Below are 14,270 nucleotides of genomic sequence, written 5' to 3'. Positions count from 1 at the left end.
ACGTCAGGGTTCCCATGTGGCTGTTTCTCCAGGCTGCAGACATCCACTCACTCCTCAGGGACTCTCAGACCCTGGCCGCCATTACACACACAGCCGCTCCACAGGCTGTTAGTGAGGAGATCCTTCTCCTCACGGGACCTTCCAAACTGGACCAATCAGGTCCCAGCATTCACTCCATGTGACCTAACCTGGCCACATTATATGGTCCATATATATATATCTTTGTCCTCATAAAAGGAGGGGGGTCCAGACACATTTCTTGCACAGGGGTCACAAGGTGTCAGTGTCTGACCCTGGACATAAATGTATGTAATTTGTCGTGAAGGGGTTAAAAGACGCTACAAAGACAAAACAAATGAGCAGAAAGTCATTTTTACATAGAAATTAATATTCTTTTGAGCATATTCTTATTGCTCTCTGGGGCTTTCAGAGTGGACCCACCCAAATACGACTGAAAAAAAGTATCATAATAACCCTTAAGCTGCTGATAAAGAAATCTAAAGAGAATATTGGGCAGTGTCTTTGCTATAAGACCATGGGATGAAGCTAATCATAAAGGGGGAAAATGAGAAAGAAAAAAGGCTAACAAAGGGCAATAGGAAGGAAGATGCGAAACAGAGAAGGGGAAAAGGAGGCAGGCGACAGGTACAGTGGATAGAAAAAGTCAGCACACCAGTTTAAAAAATCATACCAAGAATAATCATTTCCGTCAGAGCCTAGACCTGAATCTAATACAAAATTGGTGGGTGACCAGAAGAGGGCGCTGTACACAAGAGATGCCCCGCAATGTGACAGATTCAGAGAGATACTGTAAGGAAGAGTGGGAAAAGATCGCCAGTTCTCGATGTGCTGTGCTGATAGATCCCGACCCAAAACACTGAACGCTGCCATAAACTCACAGGCGACTTGAACAACAAGCCGAAGTGAATACTTCCTCCTGTGAGTACAATTCTTCATCACTGGACATCGATCTCTCAGATTGTCATGTGGGACCTCCTCTGGAGGTGTATACACATCCCCATCCCTTTCCAGGATGGTTTTCCTTTAATAACCTCTTCCTTCATTACATACATTGTCATGACAAAGAGCTAGCAGGTGAGCCGCGTAGACTCGGTGCCTCCCGATGCATATCATCATGTTTTCAATGTATTCAGTTCTTACAGTACAGCTTCTCTAATAAATGTGAAGCTTTACCTAAGGTCTAAGGGGTAAGGTTTCTCCTTGTGGAGAGTGACTAACCGACTCTGGCATGCCAAAGAAACGACGAAACGCTCCTCTGGGAAATTAAATATGCAAATTGCCTCTTTAGAGAAGAAGAGTACTAGACCTCTATAGCACCACCTGTAGGAAGCTGCAATCCTACAAGTCACTATCAACCCTTTAACAAGTCTCGCCACATGACTTAGGATAAAAGCTAAACAAGAATCTCAATTTTCAGACATAGTGTTTCGGGGTACTGCCCCTCTTCAGTGCACAGTGCGATTTGATTTGGCTGGGTGAGAGGCTCTGGACTTATGTCTAAGGAGTAACTGAATAAGAAATATGCATATGTAATTTCCCAGAGGATCAATACACAAAAAATAAGCCTCCTTACACTGGCATGCCAGGGATGGTATGTCACTCTCCACAAGGAGAAACCTTACCCCTTAGACCCCAGTCCAGAGCCTCTCACCTAGCTATATCAGATCTCATCCTTTACACTGATGAGGGGCAATAGCCCAAAACACCATGTCTGCAAACTGAGATTCTGATTTGGCTTTTATCCTACTGTAAGTCATATGGCAAGACTCGATAAAGAGTTGATAGTGACTTGTAGGATTGCTGCTTCCAACAGGTGGCGCTATAGAGTTCTAGTCCTCTTCCTCTCTGAAGAGGCAATTTGCAAGCTTTACCTAAAGAATCTGACATTTGCAGATGTGGCTTCATCTAATCTTTACTGCTCATGTTCAGCCAGGAACCAGCCTTGAGCTGCCCGTGCTCCGCACCCACTATTGATGTCCTCTTATTCCTGTGAACTGATGATATATACCTTCCTATTTTTAAATTTAGTTACTTCAACAGAGTATTAGTGTAAGGGAGCGCAAATTTATGCAAACATATTATTTTATATATTAATTTTTCTTTTTCCACCTGAAACTATTTCAACTGAATTGTACAGAAGTTCTGAAATCATTCTTCCTGATAGGATTTTTTTTTACGCGACAAACCAGCAATATTAACAGGGGTGTGAAGACTTTTTATATTCAGTGTATCTGGAAGAATATCTGGATTAGTTAATTTATTATTTGTATCTGGAGTAGTTTCAACCAAGCAACATTTGGAATTTGAGGAAATCTTGAAAGGTCCTTCTTGCTAAGGGCTCTTTCACACGTCCAGATATTTCCAGCACTGGAAAAATTAGTAATGGATATCAGTGTCCGTGTGTTTAATATCTGTGGCATAGATGTGACATATGTGTGACTTCACAGCAGTTCAGCTCAGTAAGGTCACCAATGTTCAGGGGCCCAGCTGGGAACGCAGCTTCAGTGACCGGCAGTAACCTCGATGATGTCACTGCTGGTCACTGATGCTGCGCTCGCAGCAGCTCATTCACCAGTGGTTCTCAGCCTGGACAATCGCTTCTTGGCACCGTTCAGACTGAAAACTGTTCATCCCCAGACATGGATTTCGGAGTGAGACAGAACGACGAAGAGGTGAGGGATCTGGTTGTTTTTTATTTTTATTTTATTACAGGTGATGAGGGATTCAGTGGAATGGGTGTTTGGTGAGTATAACTGTGTTTCTTATTCTTAAATAGAAATGTAAAAGTGTGTTTTGCTTTATTTCAAATAAAAGACTTTATTCTGGCTGTGTCTTTAGTTACCATACAAGAATAGGATTAGTAATGGATAGGTGTCTTATAGACGCCTCTCCATTACTAAGCTGTGGGCTTGATGTCACCAGACAATACAAAGGTGACATCAGCCCACAAATATGAACCCCACTTTCCACCACTACAAGGCAACTGGGAAGAGATGGGCCAAGCGCATATAATAGATGTGCCTTTTCTGGGCGGCTGCGGGCTGCTATTTTTAGGCTGGGTGGGCAATATCCATAGCCCCTTACTAGCCTGAGACTATCACCCCTCAGATGTCTGCTTTAACTTTGCTGGTTGTCAAAAATGGGGAGGACCCCATGCTGTTTTTTTAAATTATTTATTTAAATAACTAAAAAAAGAATGCGAGGACCCCTCAATTCTTGATAACTAACCTTGCTGAAGCTAACAGCTGAGAGTTGCCTGGCTGGTCATCAAAAATAGATTGGAACACACACTAATTTTTTTATTTATTTATTTAAAGCGCAGGCGCTGGCTGATTAATATATTCCATCAGCCATCGTCTCTTCTTGCTGTTAAAAGTCGAATACAACTCTCAACAGTTAGAGTGATCAATGAGTGGAACAAGCTGCCATGAGAAGTGGTGAGTTCTCCTTCAATGGAAGTCTTCAAACAGAGGCTGGACAGACATCTGACTGGGATGATTTAGAAAATCCTGCTTTGAGCAGGGGGTTGGACCAGATGGCCCAGGAGGTCCCTTCCAACTCTACGATTCTATGATTCTATGATTCTCCCCTGCTAGCCCTGATCGCAGGGAGAGCAGGGGACAATGATGTGAGTTGTCTTCTTCACCTGGCGCCGGGAAAACTGCACGAACGATACTGCGGATTCCCAGTCGCCAGTACGTGCTTCACTGACGACAAATGTACGAGACATTTTGCGGCACGTGCAGCTGTTAAAAAACGGACATGTCAGCGTGTTTTGCCCACAGACACGCGGTCATTGGAAGTACGCTGACATGTGCACAGACCCATTCACTTGAATGGGTCTACGTGTGTAAGTTTCTCCGGTGGATGTGAAAGCCGTCACTACACGTCCTGGATACACTGAGTTCTGAAAGGACCCTAACAGAATTCTGAACTTTGTGATCTGAGTTTTGGTATGCCCAATATATATAAATATATATATCAATGTTTTATAATTTAGCCAGGAAGGCCTCTTTAACCCCTTAAAGACTGGGTAGATTTTTCAGTTTTGCACTTTCATTTTTTCCTCCCCTTAACTCTCTTCACCATAACTTTTTCATTTTTCCGTCGACATATCCTGGTGGGGGTGTTGTTTTCTGCAGGATGAGTTGTACTTATGAACTACACCAACCATTTTATCATGTAATGAACTGGAAAGAGGGAAGACAAAAATCCAAGTGTGGCAATATAGCAAAAAAAAAAAATCGTATTTCTGCAATTATTTTTTTTTTTATTTATTCTACGGCAAAATTGACCTGGCAATATGATTCTCCAGGTCGATGCAATTACGGAAACACCAAACCTTCATGATTCTTATTTTATTTAGGTAATGAAAAAAATTCAGAGATTTGTAAAAAAAATTAGCTTGTGTCTCCGTTTTCCGAGATAATGAGTTGTGTGAGGACTTGTTTTTCGCGTTCTGAGCCAATGTTTTTATTGCTATCATTTTGGGGTAGATATGATGTTTTGAGTAGAGATGAGTGAATTTGCTCAAGTCCCTTCTTCTTCGGCAAGCTATAGATAGTGCTTACCCAATAAGCTGCAGAGGGAACCCGGCTTCCTGGATCGCACCGGCTGATCAGCTGATCGGCGCCACAGTTGCATGTGTCACGGCTGTGTCACAGTCACAACACATGTATGGAGAGCCCTGCTCTACAGCTCACTCGGTAAACGCTATAGCTTGTCAAATAAGCAGGGACCTGAGCAAATTCGCTCAACTCTAGTTTTGATTGCCTCTTATTACATTTTTTTTATCTTGTTGCAGATCCAAAAAGCCACAAATCTGGCATTTAGATTTTTTTTCTCATTAATCCATTTACCGATCTAATTTATTTTATATTTAAATAGATCGGACTTTTACAAAAGTAGTCATACCAATATGTGTATTTCTTTTACTGAATTTTTAAGAGGGAAGAAGGGTGTTAGCTGAACTTTTTTTCCTATATTTTTTAACACATTCTTTTTACTTTTCACCATATTTGTTAGTCCTCTTAGGGGACTTGAACCTGCTATCATCTGATCTGTTGTGCTACATACAGCACAGTATTTATCTCGTTGAATATAAAAGCAGTTAAATGGGCAGTGAGAAGGCTTAAATGCCTTAATCTCATTGTGTCTCCCCTAGTGCTGATGGGGGGCACTTTGGGCAGAGCCTCTACATAAATGCTAATTTTTATTGCAAATATAATAATCTGCATAATGATTAATTAATAATAATATTGCAGACAAAATAAACATAAAGATTCGCTAACACTAGCCTAAAAATTGGACGAGTGCAATCCGATAAAAAAATCAGATTGTGCTCGGACCAATATCATTCAGTGAGGTCACACTGATCTGCGGATTTATTCTCAGCTGTATTCGGCGTGCTGCGATTTCACTCTGAAATCGGTACAGGGCAAGAAAAAAAAAAATCACATACTGTACGGAAATATTACAAACAGTACACGGACAGTATACAGACAGCACACGAACAGTATACAGACAGCACACCAAAAATATACGGACAGTATACAGACAGCACACGACCGGTATACGGACAGCAAACGGACAGTATACAGACAGCACAATGCAAATCTGGAAGTGCTAAGGGGAGCTGCACAGAAATTACAACCTTTACTACAAAAAGATGCCTGATTACAATCCGTATTTCCAGACCCCCCACTACTTTGTTTTAGGCAGCCTCCAAATCTAAGAAGCATCATTTTCAGAAGCTCCCTGTCCTCTCCAACAGCTGCAGGAACCTTTCCTTGCAACCAGAAAAAATGTAAAACCTGTCCATTCATAATGACCACAGACAAGATAAAGATCCCCAATTCACATCAGGACTACAAGATCCCAGGTACTTTCAGCTGCATCACATCTAATGTGGCGTACTTAATTATTTGTACTAAATGTCCAACTGGGGGTCTGTATGTGGGGGAGACAGGGCAAAAGCTTAGAACAAGGATGAATGCTCATCGTCACACAATAAGAGAAAAAAGAATGGATCTACCTGTGGCAAAACATTTTTGTATGCCTGATCACAGCACCAAGGACCTAAAATTACTGGTATTGAAAGGTAACTTCACATCTCAGAGAGACAGAAGAGTCTGAGTACAAACTCATGACGACCTTTGACACACTCAGTGCAGGAATAAATGTGTCGCATGGATTTATGTCTTTCTACATCAATTAAGGAATTTGCTCCTAAGACCTTGTGGGGGCATCACAACACAGAACCAGACCCCAATCAGAGGACAATAAAACTTTCATACTCCTTATCTATGAACTGTTCCAATATTTATGGCCAGAACTGTCCATCACTCTCCCATAATGATAGTTCTGCTTCAAGTCACTTGTCTAAGGCTAGTTTCACACTAGCGTTACCAAGCGCAGTGCTGGGCAGCCGCTAAGCTCTGCCCCCGGCTGCGTCCCCTCCGGTCAGCTCCTCCTTTGGTCGCATGACGCTGCAAGTGATCAGCGTACCCTGTTGTGAATTCTATCTCTGGCTTCCCTTTGGTGATTACTGAAGGTAGTGGAGCTGGTCAGATTGACAGAGGGGTTGCAAGTTCTCTCTCTGGACTTCCTCTGGTGGTTACTGGAGGTAGTGGAGCTGGTCATATTGAGAGTTCTCTTTCTGGGCTCCCTCTGGTGGTTACTGGAGGTAGTGGAGCTGATCTGATTGACAGAGGCTTGCCACCTGATAATGAGGAAGACGATTGGAGATCTGGGGTTTCTCATTGGGATTTAAGACAGCTGACTCCCTCTATCCCTGCTGGTGATTTTCTGCCTGTGCCTTCTGAGGTCTGATGTCTCCTGCTCTTTCCCTGCATGGTTCAGCTACGTGGTTCATTTGCTATTCTGTTTGCATTTGATCTGGTTTAGTCTATCTCTGCTTGGTGTGGGTCAACCAGCTCCGGCTGGGGCTGTGCTGAATCACCGCCCATATGTTGCTGCATGTGCCAGTTTGTTTTGTCCCCTGTTATATTGGTCTCTTTTTGCTTTGCTTTCAGAATATACCAGAGTGCTGATATAGTGGGGGCGAAGTCGTGCGACTTCAGTGTTTTTTGTGCATCAGACGTGTTGGACTTTTTGCAGGGTTTTTTGCGTGATTGCATACAGTGTCTTTCCTTTTCTGTCCTATTTAGTCAGTGTGGGCCCCATCATTTGCTCAGTCTATTTTTCTGCCTGCGTTTGTGTTTTCATCTTGTCTCACCGACAATATATGTTTGGGGGCTATCTATTCCTTTTGGGGTCTGCTCCAGGGCAGTTTAGATTTCCCCTTTCTTGCTTTAGGCTTAGTTAGCTCTCCGGCTGTGCCGAGGTGTCTAGGATCATCGTAGGTGCGCTACACAGCTACTGCTAGTTGTGTGGACAGGATCAGGGGTCTGCAATTCGCCTAGTTTCCAACCTCTCTGGTTTTCTGTGGCTTAGCCTGGGCCTGCTATCCTCCTCAGTGACCCATTTATAACAGTACCCTATATTTAGTGTTGGGTACGCTGGCCGTGCGCTGGTATATTTTCGCTGGTGCATGCGCCATTTTTGCGATGTGCCGAGCGCACAAAAATGCAACAGAGTGCGTTTGGTACACGTGGGCGCAGCACAAAATGGGCGCATGCACCGGCACAAACATACCAGCGCACACCCAGCATACCCAACGCTAAGTATAGGGTACGCTGATCGCATGCAGTGTCATGCGACCAGAGTAGGAGCTGACTGGAGGGCAGAGTTTAGCAGCGGCCCTGTGCTTGGTTACGCTAGTGTGAAACTAGCCTTATCTATTGCATTATTTCTGTGCTGAGTTGTGCATAAATATGTGATACTTCAGATTTTGTATTAGTCAATGCATGATCAAGAGACCTGAGTAGTCTTGAAAGCCTGCAATTTGTTACCATCTTTTCAGTTAGCCATTAAAAGGTTTCAACCACTGAGGACTCTCAATTCTGAATATTTTTCTATCTACTGGTTAATATGGTACAAAGATATATATCTTTACTGTATACTGTTCGTGCACTGGCTGTGTTCTGAATATTTTTCGAACAGTATACAGACAGCAAACAGACAGTATATGGACAGTATACAGACAGCACACGGACAGTATACAGACAGCACACGGACATCACACGGACAGTATACAGACAGCACACGGACAGTATACGGTCACATCTTGGCACCCTCCAGGTTAAAAACTATAAATACGCAGACATGGATTACGGCATGGGACAAAACGACAGAGACGTGAGGGATGTGGTTGCTTTATATTTTAGGCATATTACAGGAGACGAGGACTTCGGTGGAATATGTGTTAGGTGAGTATAACTGTGTTTGTTATTTTTAAATAAAAATAGTAAAAGTGTGTTTTGTTTTATTTCTAATAAAAGACTTTATTCTGGCTGTGTCTTTATTTACCATATAATTATAGGATTGGTAATGGATAGGTGTCTTATAGACATCTCTCCATTACTAAGCCGTGGGCTTGATGTCACCTGACAATACAACGGTGACATCAACCCCACAAATATGGACACCACTTGACCGCCACACGGCAAGTGGGAAGAGCCGGGCAAAGCGCTAGAATTTGGGCATCTAGAAGATGCGCATTTTTTAGGCGTCCCAGGTCTGCTATTTTTAGGCTGGGGTTGGCAATATCCATGGCCCCTTACCAGCACTAGAATACCAGTCGCCAGCTGTCTGCTTTAGCAAGGCTGGTTGTCAAAAATGGGGGTATTCTACGTGTGTTTTTTTATTAAATTAAATAATTAAAAAATACTGCATGGGGACCCCTCTATTCTTGATAATCAGCCTTGCTGTAACTGACAGCTCAGGGTTGCAGCCCGCAGCTGTCAGCTTTGCCTGGCTGGTTATCAAAAATACAGAGGAACCCACGCCATTTTTTTTATTTATAGAGCAGGCGGCGGCTGATGAATACTCCCATCAGCCGGCTCCTGCTCTCAATGTTATCAGTTGAATATAACTCTCAGATCATTTATCTGCTCTTTTATAAAAGCAGGGAATTAAAACTTAAAGGGATCTATCAGTCAGATTAACCCTCATAAACCGTCTATATGTGCATGTAGGTCATAGGAAGCTGAATAAATGATACCTTGATGTCTGCAATCTGATCTCTTATTCCAGAGAAATCCACATTTTTCTGATATGTAAATGAGCTGTTCAGGTCTCTGGGCTGAACATAGATCTCACTGAGGATCTGCCTCCAGAGATTATTATAAATGACAGGGGGCGATACCAGTGTAATGACTAGCTGTCCGCTTTCCTGATCTACATGTCTCATACTGGTAACGCCCCCTGTCATTTACAATAATTTATGGAGGCTGATCTTCAGGGAGATCTATATCTGGCCCAGAGATCATAACAGCTCATTTTACATGTTTTTTCCTAATATGTAGATGAACTGTTCAGATCTCTGGGCAGGACAGAGATCTCCATGAAGATCCGCCTACAGATCTTATTGTAAATGACAGGGGGCATTACCAGTGTGAGACATGTAGATTAGGAGAGGAGACTGTTAGTCATTACATGTCTCACACTGCTAACGCCCCCTGTCATTTGCAATAAGCTCTGGAGGCGGATCCTCCGGGAGATCTATGTCCGGACCAGAGATCTGAAGAGCTCATTTACATATCAGACAAATGTGGATTTCTCTGGAATAAGACATCAAATCGCAGATATCAAGGTGTCATGTTCTTCAGCTTCCTATGACCTGTGTGCCCCTATACACGGCTCAGAAGGACGATCTTACTGACGGACTCCCTTTAAAGTCTGAAAAAGTGGAGAAAGGAGATGTTTTTCAACAGAGTAATAAAGTGGAAGAAGGCTCTTTTCCTGATAGTGTGGGGCCAAGCACAAGCACAAGTTATCAGGTTGGATACAGTGTACAGAACAAATGACCGGCTGCCATAGATGACCGGGCTAGATAATGGAACCAATTGCTCATCTCTCAGTGTACCTATTTCTTAGATCAACTTTTAGCTTTTTTTATTTTTAATGTCACAACAATCTGTGTTAAAAATAGTCCATAAATCGTGCAGTCTTCCCTCTGGGCACTTACTGTTTTGTTGTGATCACTTCACAGTAGTAACCTCTCACCTATACATAAAATTATGGACAGATAGCATTGAATCAGAAACTGAAAAAAGGCAAAGAAGACATCAAGGGTGGACATACTGTAGCATGGAAATATTCCTTTATGGAGTCCCATTGCAGCCATAATTCTCCTTCCTCTTAACCTCACATTATAGAAAAATATATACTAGTCATCAAAAATACAGTCAATTTAATTTACCAATCTTCCAGAGCTGTATCACTGAATTCTACCCTGCCCAATTCTTCTTCACACTCCTCCACCCCACAACTATGGCAGATTTCCTTGTATCACATTTCAATCTTTCACTGGCAATGTTGCTTACCTGTGAAGGTGTCACCCGATACCAAATCTGGCTGGGAGGCATGAAAGACTCCCTCATTACAATATTTCTGGAACTCGATAATATCAGGAAATGAGCTGGCTCCGAATCCCATAGTGACAACAGGAGATAATCTTTGTTCAGAAGAAGATGGTATTTGACTTGGAGGTGGTGGACTAGCAACTGGCAAATGTATCCCACAAGGTTTTTTTGGAATAGGTGGTGGGACCTTTACTCTTTTTTTATCCATATATGTCAAGCTATGAAGAGATATTATTTCTGAAAATAGTTTCCCCTTGATGAGTTCATCTTCATCTGCACTGTTCTGTGAGAAACTTCTAATTTCTGCTCTTTGAAAGTAACTTTCTGGAGGTGGGGACGGGTCTAAAGAAGGTGGTGTTTCCACACGAGTTTCATTATCATAATTCTTTTTAGGACGCATTGTTCCAATCACCATGTATGCATCTTGAGGAGATGCTTGATCTCTAAGATATTTTCCAGGTGAAGATGGAGACATCACAGGTGATTCTGGAGTCACAGCAGTAGATCGGTAGGAAAGGCTATTAGGTCTTCTTGACATTGGAGGTTTTTCGGCAACTGGTGGCTTTGCCTTTTTTTCTGGCAAGGGAAAAGCCTCATCTGTCAATTCATCAATGTGATCTACAATATCCAACATGTCTTCTGTTTCTGATTTGCTGACAGATCTAAGTCGAATTGAACGTAGATCAGACTGAGTTACCATTGGCATTATGGGTTGCACTGGACTTGTTTTCTGACTTTGAGTTTTAGAGCTAAAAGTTGACTCAGATTGGTTTCTGCTACTCCTCCCTTTATTCTTTGAAGACTTTCTTCCTCCAGTCAAATCCAGATGTGTGGGTGGAGTCATAGGCAAATCAAAAGACTGTCGAAAATTCGGACTTCTATCTATTGGAGAAACCGCAGGAAGAGATGATTTTCTTTCAGGTACCATGGGCCTTATCTTGTTGGTTTGATAAGGAGAGTGCCCTAAAATTAATGATGTTGGTATTGCGGTTGGAGTCTCTGACTGGCTTGAGTAACCACTAGATGGGGACATCAAGCCTGGAGGCTTCCCAGGTGATGACATCTTAGAATCTGTCTCTGTGGAAACCTGGGAAGGAGTTGTGGCCCTTGAATTATATAGAGATGAAAGTGACTCTGAACTCCCTTGTACCCTTTTACATTCTATCACTGTGGTACCCGTTGCGGTACTAGAGCCAGATAATGTCCTATGCAAGTCGTTGGATCTACAGTCGTTGAAATTCCAGTTCTGATTAAGATGCATGCTTCTTGAAGTGGGCATAGTGGCGTTACCTTGCATTGATGTTTGGACATAGCTATTTCCTTGACTATCATATGCAATGCAGAGGCTTTTAGGTCTTTGGTCCTTTGGCATGGTAGCAGTGGGCTGTAATTTTTGACCAGACATATCTTTTATCAAGGAAACACTACGTGCAGGAGGAGAAGGCTTTTTCTTTGGCTTTCTCAGTGAGATACTTCTGGATCTTCTACGCTCTAGGTTTTCTTCAGCTACAGCAGAAACATTTTCTGTACTGGTGCTTTCCTCAGAGCTTCCACTGGGATAGTTAAGGGCATAGTCTCCACTCCCTCTTCTGTTTTCTGTGTAAGTAATGTCTACTGAAGACATTGAACCAGAGTCCGTGGGCATTGACAGTGACCTTTCTCTGAATGTGCACTCGTTTGAAGATGTGGGTAAAGTTGAAGAGTTAGTCATGTTACTTACTACTGTATGGCCAGGATAAAAAACTGATTTTGATTTCTCTGTCTTTTTTTGTTCCACAGACGGTGATGGAAATGTTCCAGTAGAGCAAGAGCTTACTAAATTGGTACTCATGGTGTCTTTCCTTATTTTAAAAGAGCCACTTTTACTAATTCCACAGGATGCCATGGTTGCGCTGGAACTTTTTGCCAGCTCCGTGGAATGGGCCTGTTGAATTTTTACTGGACTAGATGGTGTCATATAGTTGAATAAATTTCCCTGATAGTTTCCAGAGTCCTTGGATCCATTACACGGAGCAGCAGAATATACTATACTTGTACTATCCATACTGCTTGGTGATTGTAATATGTGGCCAAGATCACTGAAAGTCTTTCTTAATGGCAACTGCTGAGGATGAGGTGTTGCTGCTCTTCCTCCTGGGTGTCTCCCATGGGAGGACTCCGATTTTGTAGGTGGGGAATCTGGTGGAACAGGAGGTTGCTCACTGCTTGTCACTCCATTGATATTTCCTATAGAATGGAAAATAATACACGATTTTTAATGACTGAAAAGTATACCATGATTTTAGGTGTGTAGTTATCTTTACAAACTAATTAATAACCAACTGACCTAACTTACAGGGATGAATTCACATACCAGTGAATTCACATTGCCAAGTGTGAACTTAGCCTGAATTTGAAATTCCCATATCAGAATGACATGCCAAAGACTCGACTGAGTGTCACCAATGCGTTGGATCTGATTGTCACTGGGGTTCTTTTCTTGTGTTCCTCATTACCATCAGTGTGTTACCTGTTCTTCCCATCTGAGTCAAAACCTCCCTGATGTTTTCAGGCTTCTCCTTCCATCAATCAGGACAAAGACAGACAGCACACGGATGCAATAGGAATCACTTCCATCTGCCGGTCCTTACTGTGCAGACCCGTTACCTTGAGTAGGAAAGGTGGGCTGCAGACTCGGACATGTCACCATGCTCTTTTTGCAAATCATTGCTTTACATAAATAGGTGTAAATGTGAAACGGACCGTAGATTAATAGGGGAAAAGTTATATCCACAAAAAAAAACAAACAATTGTACTTGGATGTGTGAATGTAGCCTTATGTCATGTTCCTGAAGACCTTGCATTTTGTCTGCAGTGTTTTTTTCTGCCTTGACAATTATTGCATTTTTACATTTTCTTTTTTCATGGGGCTGATTTAATAGAACGTTTTAATGCATTTTAATGCCTTAGGGCTCATTCATACAGCAGCAACTTTTCTCAAATGTAAACACTAGACCTATTTTCATCAATGGATGAGTAATATTGATTATTTGCATAAAAATATATGAATAATAATAAAAAAAGGTCTCCAGCGCCTTTAATTAGAAAAGCAAGGTTGTTTATGCCTGAAAACTATTGTGCGTTTTTGTGGAGAATTGCTTGCATGTGGGCGATTCATTGCAAACAAAATGAGTTATTTTGTAAACTCCAAAAATTTTTCTAACAAATTAATTTAAGACCTGAGAAAGAAAATCATTACTTTACGCAAGAATGGTGAAGGCTACAAGACAATCACCAAAGCTTTACTGATCAGTCACATACTGGAGCAAAAGAGATACAAAAATGTAACAAAGGTGGAGCAGAGGCCATCACAGAGATGTGCAGGGCGACCATGGACTCTAAGACATTAAGGAGATTAACACCTAAACACGAGCATCTTCTGACAAGAAGGGTTGAAGTAAAATGACAAGTTTACTGAAGTTAGAAAAAGAAGTAGAAAGGCAAACCAGGGGGAGTGTTTCCCGTAACACAATATGGTGTGCACTGCAGAAGAATGGCAGCATGGGTGTCATCCACAAAGGAAGACGCTCCTAAAGCCCATGACAAAAAAAGCCCACCTACAATTTGCCATGGCCAAGGCTGAAAAATATGAAGGCAACTTGGACTCAATACTCATGATGAGACCAGGATAAATGTTTTTGAAACTGATGGCTTCGAAACTGTATGGCATCACATAGCTGAGGAGTACAAAGACAAATGCATGGTGCCTACAGTGAAGCATGA

General features: G+C 42.1%; 1 protein-coding gene across 2 annotated transcripts in view; it reads right to left on the bottom strand.

Moving 5' to 3' along the window:
- Window positions 1-14,270, bottom strand: part of NHSL2 (NHS like 2) — a 236,978-nt gene that overhangs the window by 16,654 nt on the left and 206,054 nt on the right. For both annotated transcript variants that reach the window (XM_073558774.1, XM_073558775.1), the window contains exon 6: window positions 10,470-12,734. In XM_073558774.1, coding sequence (XP_073414875.1) covers window positions 10,470-12,734 — 2,265 coding nt within the window. The remainder of the gene's footprint in view (window positions 1-10,469; window positions 12,735-14,270) is intronic.

This window comes from Dendrobates tinctorius, unplaced genomic scaffold (assembly GCF_039654945.1).
Source record: "Dendrobates tinctorius isolate UK_male_01 unplaced genomic scaffold, ASM3965494v1 ptg000258l, whole genome shotgun sequence".
Classification (NCBI taxonomy): Eukaryota; Metazoa; Chordata; class Amphibia; order Anura; family Dendrobatidae; genus Dendrobates; species Dendrobates tinctorius.
The sequence above is the reverse complement of the archived record's forward strand: the minus strand, read 5'-3'. Positions and strand labels throughout refer to the sequence as shown.